The sequence below is a fragment of the Balaenoptera acutorostrata genome, chromosome 18, assembly GCF_949987535.1.
Source record: "Balaenoptera acutorostrata chromosome 18, mBalAcu1.1, whole genome shotgun sequence".
NCBI classification, from domain to species: Eukaryota; Metazoa; Chordata; class Mammalia; order Artiodactyla; family Balaenopteridae; genus Balaenoptera; species Balaenoptera acutorostrata.
The window spans coordinates 77,888,916-77,902,225 of NC_080081.1; the positions used below are offsets into that span (position 1 = coordinate 77,888,916).

The 13,310-nt window shown below is 38.0% G+C and overlaps 1 protein-coding gene across 3 annotated transcripts in view; it reads left to right on the forward strand.

Annotated features, from left to right (window-relative positions):
- Nucleotides 1-12,822, forward strand: part of MTMR6 (myotubularin related protein 6) — a 28,482-nt gene extending 15,660 nt beyond the window's left edge. Inside the window, exons 6-15 of one of the 3 annotated variants that reach the window (XM_057532978.1) lie at nucleotides 858-992; nucleotides 1,651-1,764; nucleotides 3,148-3,280; nucleotides 4,034-4,143; nucleotides 4,553-4,678; nucleotides 7,297-7,346; nucleotides 7,786-7,986; nucleotides 8,362-8,493; nucleotides 8,581-8,707; nucleotides 10,568-12,822. In XM_057532978.1, the coding sequence (XP_057388961.1) occupies nucleotides 858-992; nucleotides 1,651-1,764; nucleotides 3,148-3,280; nucleotides 4,034-4,143; nucleotides 4,553-4,678; nucleotides 7,297-7,346; nucleotides 7,786-7,986; nucleotides 8,362-8,493; nucleotides 8,581-8,707; nucleotides 10,568-10,828 (1,389 nt within the window). In that variant the 3' untranslated portion in view covers nucleotides 10,829-12,822. The remainder of the gene's footprint in view (nucleotides 1-857; nucleotides 993-1,650; nucleotides 1,765-3,147; nucleotides 3,281-4,033; nucleotides 4,144-4,552; nucleotides 4,679-7,296; nucleotides 7,347-7,785; nucleotides 7,987-8,361; nucleotides 8,494-8,580; nucleotides 8,708-10,567) is intronic. The other 2 variants (XM_007164205.2, XM_057532977.1) reach the window with 2 other exon arrangements.
- The last annotated feature ends 488 nt before the right edge of the window (nucleotides 12,823-13,310 follow it).

Consider the following 13,310-nt stretch of genomic DNA (forward strand, 5'->3'; position numbering starts at 1 on the left):
GTCAGCTCTTCAGATCAGAAGGATTTTTGCTGTATGAAGAGGTGGAGGAGTCTTCACTGAGATGCTGTGACGGGCTTGCCCGTCCCGGTACAGTTTACCTTTGTGGTCTCCACAGAAGGCCAGGAGGTACTGCATATTTAATGCCTTATACGCATGGGATCCTCATATAACTTTAGAAGGTAGTCTCTGGGTATTCCCTGTACCTTTCAAATGGGGAAGCTGTGGTTCAGAGAGGGCGAATCATTTTCCTGTCCTTACAGCTGGTAACTTGAGGGATGGATGCCAGTTCTGACTCGCAGTCTTTTGTGACCTGATTTTTTTCCTTGAGAAGGTTTTAGAATTTTCTTTTCCCCCAGTGTCCTGAAATTTCACAGTGATTTCAGGCCTTGGCATGTTGTTTTAAATTCTACCTGGAAACTCAGGACTCAGTTTTGGGAAATTGCCCCTCTATTTCTTTGGTAGCTTCCTCTATTGTGTTAATTTTCTTTGTACTTTTGTGTGTGTATGTTGACAAGTGGGCTTCCTAGCATAAACTTTCTATGCTAGGAAGTTAATACCCTCTAATTTCTCTCCTCTTTATCTCATTCTAGAAGATTCCCTCAACCTTATCTCCAATCCATCTCCTGGCTCCTTTATTTTTGCTATAGCGTTTTTTGTTGTTTTTTGTTTTGGTTTTGGTTTCTGTTTTTGTTTTGGTTTTTTTGGCTGTGCTGTGAGGCATGCGGGATCTTAGTTCCCTACTTTTAAATAGATTGCATGTTTGATTTTAACTGTGGGTTTTTTTCCTTTAAGCATGTCTTTGAGGCGTGTTTTAGACATCTTTGGATAATCTGTTTCCTCTCTTTTTTTAAAACTAGGCTGCCATTTGTCGATGTAGTCAACCACTGTCAGGATTCAGTGCCCGGTGCCTGGAGGATGAACACTTGCTTCAGGCCATCAGCAAAGCCAACCCAGCCAACCGCTACATGTATGTCATGGACACCAGGCCCAGAGTATGTGTCTTGAAGTCTAGTATGGTCTGGCAGTTCACTTGTCTCTGCTAATTCAGTCAGTGGGAACTGATCACTTCGTCCATATTTAACATATCTGAATCCTAGTTGTAAATTAACCGAGGCTAATGATACTAAGGAAATCAATCTTTTAAAGGATACCAACTTAGGAGACCAATTTCCCAATAACCCAGGTGGTGATTTCTTATGTCTTCTGATATATATACAAATTTAGGAAACCTGAATTTTATATTGGGAGCTCTAGATGATATGTAAGCCTTATGTTATTGTGCAGAAATACTGAATAGTGTGTGTTGTGAAAATTAGAAATTCTTATTACTTTTTGTGGTGGAGTTTTTAATTGGCAAAATGCTGTTAAAATAATGGACTGTAATTTGGAATATCCAAGAAAATAAGGAAAATAGATAGTGAGCTAACTTAGGAAATATTAAACTAGGGAATTATAAATAGTGAACAGTAAATAGTTGTTCTGCTTGGTATCTATAATGTCAGCATAAATTTTTATCATTGGAACAAATGTTAGAATCCCTTTTTCTTTTTGTAAACACAGTTAAACAACCAGTTCGTGTAAGATACTGAAACTAAAGTAATTAAAATCCTCAATGGTAATAGCTAACATTACTTTTAATTTTTATTATAGCATCGCATGCAGAGCTGGTGGGCTACACAAAAGGACATTGGCAGAATTATAGTGAGAATTTCTTCAAAAATCTGGAATGATAAGAAAATAAGAGAAAGCGATGGGAAAAAGCGAGTGAGCGATATAGAACACAATTTTAGGCAGCTTTGTTGAAAGGAATGGTAGTTGTTTTAGAAGTAATTCTCATCATTATGCAATTTCACAAAAGATAATGGAGAAAACAGAAGATAAGATTAATTTGCATAAATTAAGAAGTATTAAAAATTAGAAATTGATAATTTGATATTCTTTTGTTTTAAAAAAAGACTTTCTTAGAATTCAAGGGTGTTGGTGATACCTCTTGTAAGAAAAATTTTAGTTTACTTCCTTGTATAATCTGGGTGGGTTAATTGCTTAGAACTATTTTTAGGTAATACTAGATATAAAAAGATGATTGTAGTGTAAGACTTTCTGAACATGAGGTCTGAGGGTGATTTGTTTCTCAGGCCCTCATATCTCTTACTTATATAATTGGCTCCTACACAGAAAATAGATCTTTCTTTGATTGGTTCGTTTTACTAGTTAAACTTAAACTCAAGTGGTAATAATGTGGAAGCATTTAAACACCTAACTCTTGCCTTAGCCATCACAGGTGCTGAATGACCAGTGGGTCAGTAGACACAATTTAACTATACTTCTTACCAACCTGGGACCCAATCTACTGCATGAAAAGCAACTTTTTCTTCCAACTTAGGTTCTGTTTCATCCAAGTTCTTAAGACTATTTAGCAAATTATCATGACGTACCATATGAAATCCTAGTCTGAAAGAATTAAACATGCCAAATCTTAACCTCTGATAGCATTTGATCTAATAACCAAAGACCGTGGGCCTATAGGCAGTCTTCTCTCCCTAGAAACTGGGCTATTTTTGGCCCAGTTCTTGGAGATGTATCAGGCTAGCTCATCATATGCTGTGTCGTATACGATGTGGGCTTCCAGTAACCTTGAATATGGAGGACCTGGAACAATCTGATGCATGTTTCAGATGTGATTTTTCAGGGTCCCTGTGGCTTTCTGAATGATCAAGTGCTCCAGGCTTGTTCTGAAATGAATCTTCTAAGTTCATTCTGTAAAAACTCCCCAGCTCTGCTCAACACTGAATCATATAGGGTTTGGACAGGAGACATTTCTTTCTTTTTTTAAATTTTAAAATATTACAAACATATGGAAAACTGACTAAATACATACGTGAATTGGTTTCATGAATTATATGTGGGGAACTTCTTATCTGATTCGTATATATAGCAATCATTTTGTTACTTTATAGGATCCTTCTGTACTATGAATAACATATATGACACTTTTCACTTATTAAAAAATGGTAGTATATTCAGTTTTGATGAGTTCCTTTAAACTCTGCTAGCTAAATTGTGGTTTATTTAATGTTTTCATGATATTTTGGTAAACTAAAAGATAAAAGCAATTTGTCTCTAAATTTCTAAAATTTAAAATTTTAGCTGAATGCAATGGCCAACAGAGCAGCTGGAAAAGGTTATGAAAATGAAGACAACTATTCTAATATTAGATTTCAGTTTGTTGGAATTGAAAATATTCATGTCATGCGGTCCAGCCTTCAGAAATTATTGGAAGGTATGATTATTGCTTACCTTCTAGGCAGCTTTGTCCCATAGAAATGTAATGCTAGTCACATTATAAAATTTAAAATTATATAATTAAAAATTTTCTAGTAGTCACATTCAGAAGAGTAAAAGACAGTTGAAGTTAATTTTAATAATATACTTAACCTAATATATTAAAAACATGCTAACATGTAATCAGCATAAAAAATTAGTAATGATATATTTTGCTTCTTTTCCTTTAAGTCCTAGAAATTGGCTAGTGTGTCTGTTATACTTACATCTTACTGTGGACTACCCACATTTCAAGTGTTTAATAGCTGTATTTCAGTAGCGGCTACTATATTTATTAGACAGTATAATTCTAATGGTTTTACAAAAAATTGCTATTGTTAGATATTCTTGATTAGTCAGTACAGTGAAGATTAATTTATGACAGTGTTCCATTTAAATATTAAACTATCTTTCCAGTCTTGGTGTGGGATTTAAAAAACTGAAATCTCAGACTATTTTTAATTACACATTTGTGTTGAAAATTTTTTTAAAAAGGATATTAGAACAATTTTTTTTTTAAGCACGAGGAATGACAGAAAAATGTACCTGAAGCTCCATTATTGAGCTTTTAATAGCATGTGTTCATGTATAAAGAGTCTTGCCTGTTGATTTTGTCCTCTTCTCTTCTCCCCCACCTCGCTCCCCTAGGGGTCTCTTGAATAGAAGTGGGCACTCAGGCTCCTTTCTCACTGAAATGTCTTTCCCCTTGCAGTCAGCGGTACCAAAGGGCTTTCCGTCAGTGACTTCTACTCGGGCCTGGAGAGCGCAGGATGGCTACGCCATATCAAAGCCGTTACGGACGCTGCGATCTTCTTAGCCAGAGTAACCCTTCTTCACTCATGTTTGAGCTGGGCTTCACTGGTTGGGAAGGAATGGATTTATTCTGTTGGGGGCTGGTATCCCTTCCTGCCAGATAACTTTTATTATGTTTTACCTCTTTAATGAGGTTCACTTTAACTTGAACTTTAAAAATATCATGTAGCACTTAACATAGGAACTTCAAAAGAAATTCCCCGACACATTGAAACAGCATTTTTGTCTGTGCTTTTTGTTTGTTCGTTTTGTGTTTTGTCCGGTTCCTTGGAGATTATGCTGTGACAACATAATCATTGTAATCCTAGCTCTTCTTTATAATGCAGTACCTGCTACTTTGGTTTTGGAGTAAGTAGCACTTACTGATTTACCTAAGATGGATTTTGCTAGAATCGAAGTGTGTGGTCTTTCTTTTCAGGCAATAATGGTTGAAAATGCGAGTGTGTTGGTACATTGCTCTGATGGCTGGGACAGGACTTCCCAGGTCTGTTCCCTGGGCTCTCTCTTATTGGATCCCTACTACAGGACAATCAGAGGATTCATGGTAAGAACTTGTTTGGCCAGACCACTTGTCTCAAATAGGAGTGATTTTGTCCCCCCGAGGAGTCATCTTGATTGTTAGAACTAAAGGAAAGGGTGTACCTGGAATCCAGCTGGTGGAGGCCCAGCTGCTAATAACCTATAATTCACAGGACGGTCCCTACAACAGAGGATTACCTGGCCCAAAATGTCAGTACTGCTGAGGTTGAGAAACTCTGAGTTAGATTAATTTCCACTTGTGCCATCTCTTTGACAAAAAGTTTTAGATTAAAAGGTTTTTTTCCCCTGAAAAATGTTGCAATAGAAATATTCAGTATTTCTCCCTCATTTTTATCTAACAAACGTAAATAATGTAGTAAGACAAGACATAGATAAGAGTACTAATAAATTATATTCTAGAGGAAACTTTCGATTTAAGACACCTTCACTTGTTAATTGTAACTACACTTTAGGGAGCATGTTTTGAATCTGAAGATGAATTTTCGAGTTGAGCAGATTTCCTGCTTTGTGGCGCTAAAGCCCCGGCTCCTGGGTTTTGTGTGCTTTTTAATGCATGAGCATGATCAGATTAACTCCTGTTTTCACAATTTATGTTTTAACTCAGGGCAGGTAAAATAAATGAAGAGCTGGTAGGCAGTTTTTATTAGTTGAGAATTATGAAGCACAGTGCTGTCTTAAAGCAGGGGAAGGTTTAACACAGCCAGACCCCTTTCAGCACCATTGTTTTCGTGGTGCTAGCGTGTTGCATCTGGGACAGGCCAAATGCAAGGGCTCCTAATAAAGTAAGGCTCCGCTTGCCTGGAGCCTGTGAGATAGGGGTGTTCCCTTGGCCGCGTTTGGCTTTCACCGTCTGCTGGGCGTCCAGATGAAACAGCGTGCGGTGAGTGACCGGCGACCGAGTGGGAGCCTCCCAGGCTAGAGGAACGGGGAGGACTGAAGCGAGGCTCCTGCAGGTGACCGCAGCCGGCGGGGATGGGTGGGGTGCAGGCTGTGCGAGGGGTGAGGCTGGCACGGGAGAGCGAGAAGGAGGAGAAGTCTGGCAGGCACCTGGACGTCCCCGTGCTGGGCGGTGAGAGCCAGCAGCAGGCTTTAAACGCGGGAGATGGGGACATGCTCAGAGCGCACCTTTTTAGAAAGATGGTGTCTGGAAGGCAGAGGGGTGGGGATGGAGGCTGGGAGACCCGCGCAGAAGCCGTTAGGATGACTTAGGAGAGAAAAGAGGGCCAGAAGTAAGGCAGTGCCACGCGGATGGAGGAGTGGGTGACGGGCCCCCTCCAGGGAGGGCGAGACAGCGGAGTAGGAGTTGTTCACGGACTGGGTGTGGGAGGAGGAGAAGAGGCCTCTTCTCGGATCGCTTCCAGGCTCGGGATGAACTGTGCTAAGAGAAGCGGCGGAGCGAGTTTAGTGAGAACGGTGTTGAGCTAAGCTTCGGACATGGGTGTGTGGAAGGATGGCAGGGGGCCCACGGTAGAAGCCGAGGCTACAGCCCAGACCACGTGCCCGAGGTTGCCGGGTAGGGAAGTGGGGAAGCTGGGTTTTGAGCCCGTGCAGTGTGACTCCAGAATCTGCATCTTTACCCACACGTGCCACGGCCTTCCAGAGAGATTTAAGACAAAGTCAGAGGAGCTACAAGTGGCAATTTTGACATTGAAAAGAATGTACTTGGTGATTACATAATGAAATTAGAAAGTATAGTAAATAGGGGCTTCCCTGGTGGCGCAGTGGTTGAGAATCTGCCTGCTAATGCAGGGGACACGGGTTCGAGCCCTGGTCTGGGAAGATCCCACATGCCACGGAGCAGCTGGCCCCGTGAGTCACAATTACTGAGCCTGCGCGTCTGGAGCCTGTGCTCCGCAACAAGAGAGGCCGCGATAGTGAGAGGCCCGCGCACCGCGATGAAGAGTGGCCTCCGCTTGCCGCAACTAGAGAAAGCCCTCGCACAGAGATGAAGACCCAACACAGCCAAAAATAAATAAATTAATTAAAAAAAAAAAAAAAGAAAAGAAAGTATAGTAAATACTAAGAAGATAATGTTGTTTAGATTAGACCGAAAATAATTAGAAACCTATTATTTCAGTAGAGTTGTAACAGAAAACAGAGTGCACTCAGGAGGTTGCATATCAACATTTGAATTTGAATATAAACTTTTCATTGGTTTCTTTACCATCCTTCTTTTTTAAAGTATTACAGAAGTAACGTACAAGTAAGCCAAAAGGTTTAAACATCCACCCCAGTTTGCCACCCAGTAACCACTGGTAACCTTCTGATTTGCATTTTCCTAACCTTTTTTCTGTGCATATATCATCATACATACAAAAAATGTAAATGCAATAGTGTTTTATAACATGCGCTTTTCACTTAGAATGTAATAAGTGCAACTGAAGTAAATTTAAGTCACAAGACTACTGTATTTCTTTTTATGTATCATTTTCACTCCTTGTTAAGCCGACCTCTAACCCAGGTTCTTGCTGTCTTTTGCCTGTAATTTAAAAAATTTCGTTTTGTTTGCCACCGTAAGTTAAAAGTGTAAATGCTGTTTTAAAGATAATAGGATTTAATCCATTCTAAACAAAAAAAGAATTGAAGGTGGTTACAAAATGGATTTTACTTTTTCTCATTAAGGTTTTAATAGAAAAAGATTGGATCTCCTTTGGACATAAATATTCGGATAGGTGAGTCACAGTTATACATTTAGGTACTTTGTAAAGTTAGTAGAACTAATTTAGAGTACCAGAATGTTCCTGTTCTTCATGAACTCCCATGTCTGATGGGAGGTGAGAGTGGTGTTTTTTTGTATGAAGACCAATTTAATTCTTTTTCTGTCATTTTTTTCAAGTCTGATACTTTTGTTAATTTTCATAGCAGTTTATTACCTTCCTTTTTGTCTGCATTATAGTAGTTAGAATGTAACAGACCCGTCAAAATTGTGGTTGAAAAACTCATAGGTGTAAATTGTTTCAATAAGAACATGACAGTTTTTTTTTTTTAAATGCCAATGTAACAATGTTTTAGGATTTTTTTGGGGGGGATATGTATTTCAATTTAACAATACCCAAACAGTTGACCTCTTTCAGTGGCATTTTCAAAAGCTTGTACTTTCTGGGGGGTTAGGTGTGGCCATTTGGATGGTGACCCAAAGGAAGTTTCACCGGTGTTTACTCAGTTCTTGGAATGTGTGTGGCATTTGACTGAACAGTTTCCACAAGCCTTCGAATTCAATGAAGCGTTTCTTCTTCAGATCCATGAACATATTCATTCATGCCAATTTGGAAACTTTATTGGAAATTGTCAGAAGGAAAGAGAAGAACTCAAGTAAGACAGTTGATTGAAATGGGCTTTCTTTCCTATTTAGCTGAGGTCTAACATAAATCATAGTTGAACTTAAACTATCTTGACAGTATGATATAGAACTGAGTCTTATTGTAAAGATTTTATTGTCTTTCTGAAGCTGAGTACACTCTGAGTACCCCTCACACTCTCGGGTTAATAGTTAAAATTTGTTTTGAAGTGTAGCATACATACAGAAGAGTATGTACAGTGTAAGTGTGAGGAATTCAGAGGTGAGGCTAGACTGTGAATAGAAGCAAAAACTAAAACTTAAATCTACGTGGGAAATGACTGCCTGCTTTATAAAAGTGAGCATTAGCATTTCTGGGAAAGATCTTCCTGTTTTTCTCATCACATTAGGTTAAAGGAGAAGACTTACTCCCTGTGGCCGTTTCTTTTGCATGACCAGAAGAAGTACTTCAATCCTCTCTACAGTTCCACATCTCAGAAATTGGCAGTTTTGGAGCCAAATACAGTATCTTTCAATTTTAAGTAAGCTGGCATTATTGAAGTATTTATACTCAGTTTTTCTCCAACATAATTTATTGAAGTATTTTTTTTTCTTTTTTTGTCATAAAGGTTTTGGAGAAACATGTACCACCAATTTGATCGAACATTGCATCCTAGGCAGTCTGTGTTTAATATAATTATGAATATGAACGAGCAAAATAAGCAGTTACAGAAAGATGTTAAAGACTTAGAATCTGTAAGTATCCAACGTAATATATTTGGAATAATAAATTAGTTTATTTCCTTTCTTGTGCTCTCAGTGTCAGTGTAGTATACATATCAATAGAAATCTTGTAAGTACTCCTGCTTGCTTCAAAATCAGGTCTCCTCTGCTTTGAATAGGTTAGTTTAAATCGCTTTCTCTGAATTTTAAAACATATTGAACTATTTGAAGTATAATATATAGAGAAATAGAGATATAATAAATATCAGGGTATTCACCACCTAGCTTTGTGAGGTTTTAACATTTATGGTATTTGATTCAGACCTTTCATGTTTCTGTTTGAAGGAAAGACACACTATCGATCTATTTGCAGACCCTGTGAGCCCTACTGCGTCTTCCCCAGCTACACTTGCTGCGCTGAACTGGTGTTAGTCATTCCTGTGCATATTTTTATACTTCCTCTATATATGTTTATATCCACAAACAATTCATAATATTGTTGCATATGATTTGAAATATTTTTATTATCTATTGAAAAAATACAAAAGAAAGTAGTTATGTATAAGGCGTAAAGGGCAACAAACAACACGAATGCCCACGTACCCTTCACTCCGCTTAAGAAACCACGTTTTAAAACTATGCAAAGGCTGTCACACTGCCATGCTTCACTTTGCTCTACATTGTTTTGAAATTTATCCACGTTGACACACGTAGCTTTAATTCATCTGTTTTATCAGTAACTACTGTATCGTATTCTCCTGTGTGACTGTATCACCGTCCATCAATTCAGCTATGCTGGACATTTCAGTTATTTGCAGTTTCGGATTTCCACGACGAGTGAAGTTGAATGACTTTTCATGCTTGTTTTGGCCACTTGGCTTTTCCCTTTCTGCGAATGGCCTATTCAAACCATTTTTCTGTTGGCGTATTTGCCTTTTTCTTACTGATTTATAAGAATTCTTTATATACCACACACTAATTCTTATTTAGTTAAATGTATCACCAGTGGCCTTGTCCAGTGTTTTCTTGTCTTTTCCATCTTCTTTATGGTATGTTTCATATAGATACTGTGAATTTTAGTATAGTCAAATTGATCAGTCTTTATGTTTTATGCCTTTTTGTATATCTTGTTTAAGAAATCCTTCTCCACCCTAAGACGTTTCTTTACCATTATATGTAACAAAAAGGATCAGTAAGTACATGTTTTAAAAAATCCTGGCCAACTGTTATAACTCAGTGAGACTATCCTGTCTGCCTCTCAGACAGGAGTGTTGCTGGTCACCTCTCAGATAAGGAGGTCATGATTGCCTGAGTGACCTGTAGGAGAGGCAAGCCCAAGATGTAGACGGTACAAGAAGGTTGTCTGGAGATCCGTCCAAGGATCTGGGGAGTGTGGAACTCTGCCAAAGAATCCTTTAGAATCTGTTAAAATCAAAAAAATTCTGTTGTATTCTATAGCCTGTCGTGCTCACCTACCAAACCATTGTAGGAAAACCACATAAGAAAGCTCTTCAGGCCGTCACACCTTCAACTAAATGAGTGTTTGTTTGTTACATTATATAGCTGTGATTTCAGGGTGACTGTCTCACATATATATTTCTTTCATTATAAAATGTTTACTTTTTATACTTTCTAGGAAATGTATGTGCTTTTCAAATATGAAGGCCTAGTGATCTTCTGTCAAATATGTTTTCCATCACAAAAGTTGTAAACAATTGGGATTCTCAACCATGTCTCACCTACACTAGATTTTAATTTTTTGAGATTTAATTTTGCATTGTACATAAAGAGAACATTTGCAAAAGCTCGATTTTTGTTGACTTTCATCTAACATATATTGAACATGTAGCGTGTACAGTTTGTAATTTTTTTCAAATTTGGATTTGTTTCTAGCAAATTAAGCAACATAAAAATAAGCAGACAGATGGAGTTCTCACCAAGGAATTGTTAAATTCAGTTCGTCCTGAATCACCTGCCCTCAAAACCTCCTTGTGTCTCAAGGAGCAGACTCTGCTGCCTGTGAAAGATGCTCTCCGAACTGTAGAGGGCAGCAGCCCCGCAGACAACCGCTACAGCGAGTACGCGGATGAGTTTTCCAAAGCGGAGCCTGCTGTGGTCAGCTCAGAGTATGGCGTGGCCAGAATGACGTGTTAGGCTCAGAGAGAGTGTTCTGGCTGTCTGCAGTGCGAGAAGTGGATTATTGTGAGGATGGTCTGTGTGTGTGACCCAAGGAATTTGCCTAATGATGATCTTAGAGTTTACCAGTAGGTTGATAGTTGAAGTCAGGATGCTAACTGCTCTTGTGAGAAAAGGCAGTTTAGCTGCATTTCTAGCAAGAAACGAATGACCTTCAGCTCTTTAAGAAGCAGGTGGTACTGGCCAGTTTACTCCAGATGCAGTTTGTACTGTACACTAGTGAACTGACATGTCTGTGATTTACATGTTAATTACAGCCAAACAGGAATAGCCTTCCATAAGTATAATTTGGTTGCCAGAAAACAAAACTGACAAAGTGGTTCCTTACTTAATAATTGACATGGCATGTACTTTCAATTAGGTAAGTATGTAACTATGAATATTTGCAAATTTTGCCTATTAGTGGTGTTTATTGCTGAAGTGCCGTGAAGAATATTTCTAAGAAAGCCTTAGAATCTCAGTGTATTCATTACATTACTCTCCAGTTTTAGAGCCCAGAGCAAGATGGTTTGTTCTGTGTTTCCCTTGCTCAGTCCGGTTGCACTTGTGAGCAGCTGCTCTGGTCCCCGCAGGGGCTGCATGCTGCAGGGCCCCTGTGGAAACAAAATGGTGATCAAAGGACACTGCCAAGCTCATGTTTGGCTGGTCCCACTTCCGTGGTCAAAATTAACGAAACTGACGGTTTTGTTCTGGTTACAATTTGTTTAGTGCTACATTTGACGACTTATTATTTACAACTTACATTGTTGATTTCCTGTATATGTGTAAGCACATTTGACTGTCTTTTAGGAATGGATTACTGCATCCTGTTGATTCTTATTTTGTGGTTGGCTTTATTCCTTTGATAACTGTGTAAGTTTACGAAGCTAAAGCTCTAAACTGTTCTTAGAAACGATGAATAGTACGTATATGTATATTTTTAAACTGTTTTATCTCTCAATGAATTGTTCTTCCTAGAATAAACTTTCAATTTACCCAAGAATTTTTGGGTTAAAAAAAGGGAATACGGATAGTTTAGATTTTGCTTGGTTGCATGAATTTTTCTCTGTGAAACATTTTTTTCTTCTCTGTTAACATAGAAGAAAAAAGAAAAAAAGGAAAATTAAGGATAGCCTAATACAAAGTTAATGTTTAACAAAAAAACTTAAATGCTAGGAAGAGTTTCATTTTGCCATGTTATTGACAACTTTATTCTCTGTACTAGTACATATTATTAAAGCACCAAAAAAAAAAAAAAAAAAGAAAAGAAAAGAAAGAAAATGACTTTCAGTTGACAGTATCACCCAGCTAGCTTTAAAATGGACAGTTTAACATGGGTGGCACAAGATATGATTCAAGGGTACTAGGAAATCTGCATAGGATCCCTTATGCTTCTTTTTATTACACCTACATCTGTTATATTAATTTTGAACATAAATAACTTTTTCAAATGGAAAAAAAGGCTTTATTGTATGAGCATATCCTATTTATTTTTCCAATGCTTTTCTGTAATGCATTATGTAATAAGAAAAATACTTCTTTTTAAACAGTAACGGAAATGCACTATAAAATATAGTTTGTGACTTAGCCATATCTATTTCCATATTTAAGCACTGGGACGAGAAACTTCAGCTTTGTGACCACAGAGGGAAGCTATTGTGCCTTGTTACTTGGTTCCAGTTACTGATTGTGGTTCTAGAATCTTCCACGGCAGACTTCTTATATTCAACTCTTTGGTTTATTATCTTAATCTTCAGTTTGAGGCATATATATATGTGTGTTTATATGCTCACACATGGGCTGAGAAATCAGCTAACATCCCAAGTGACCTACAGGGTATATGTTGGCAAAAAGTAGGTTGTGTATATGTCTTATAAGATTGCATTTGTGTTCAGTGTGTTTGGGATTGTATAGCATGTACATTATTACGTATATTGTTTAAAGGTAATTAAATGTTCATGTTTTACATTGAATTATTTTTATTTTTATTTTTGAAAAAACAAATGGGATCCAGTTGTGGTGGGGTTTTTTTTCCCTCATGTAGGCAAATGGACCTGCACATAACACCAGTCATCCCAGTATAAGGTTTGAGCAGTTAATTTTTCAAAAGGGGATGTTGATAAATAATCATTGTTATATACAGACGTAATTACCAAAATATTTAAAATAAGCATAGTGGGCTAAAAGGTTCAGCAGATATAGTTGATAATGTCACTACATTTTCTGTGTGATCCTGTCACTTCCTGCTGTCATATCAGTATTTTATTGTGTCCTTCTCAACTTGTTGATAGAAGGTGGTATCCAACGAATTTGTACATTTAAGGTGCAGTGTCTCTCCAGAGGCAGACCTGGATGTGATCAGGAAGAGGAAGTTGCCTGGCAGAGATGAGTGTGACTTTATTTGGGGGTGTTTTGAGCAAGTTGGTTAGGCTAGAAGTAGCTTGGGGAATCATGGCTAAAT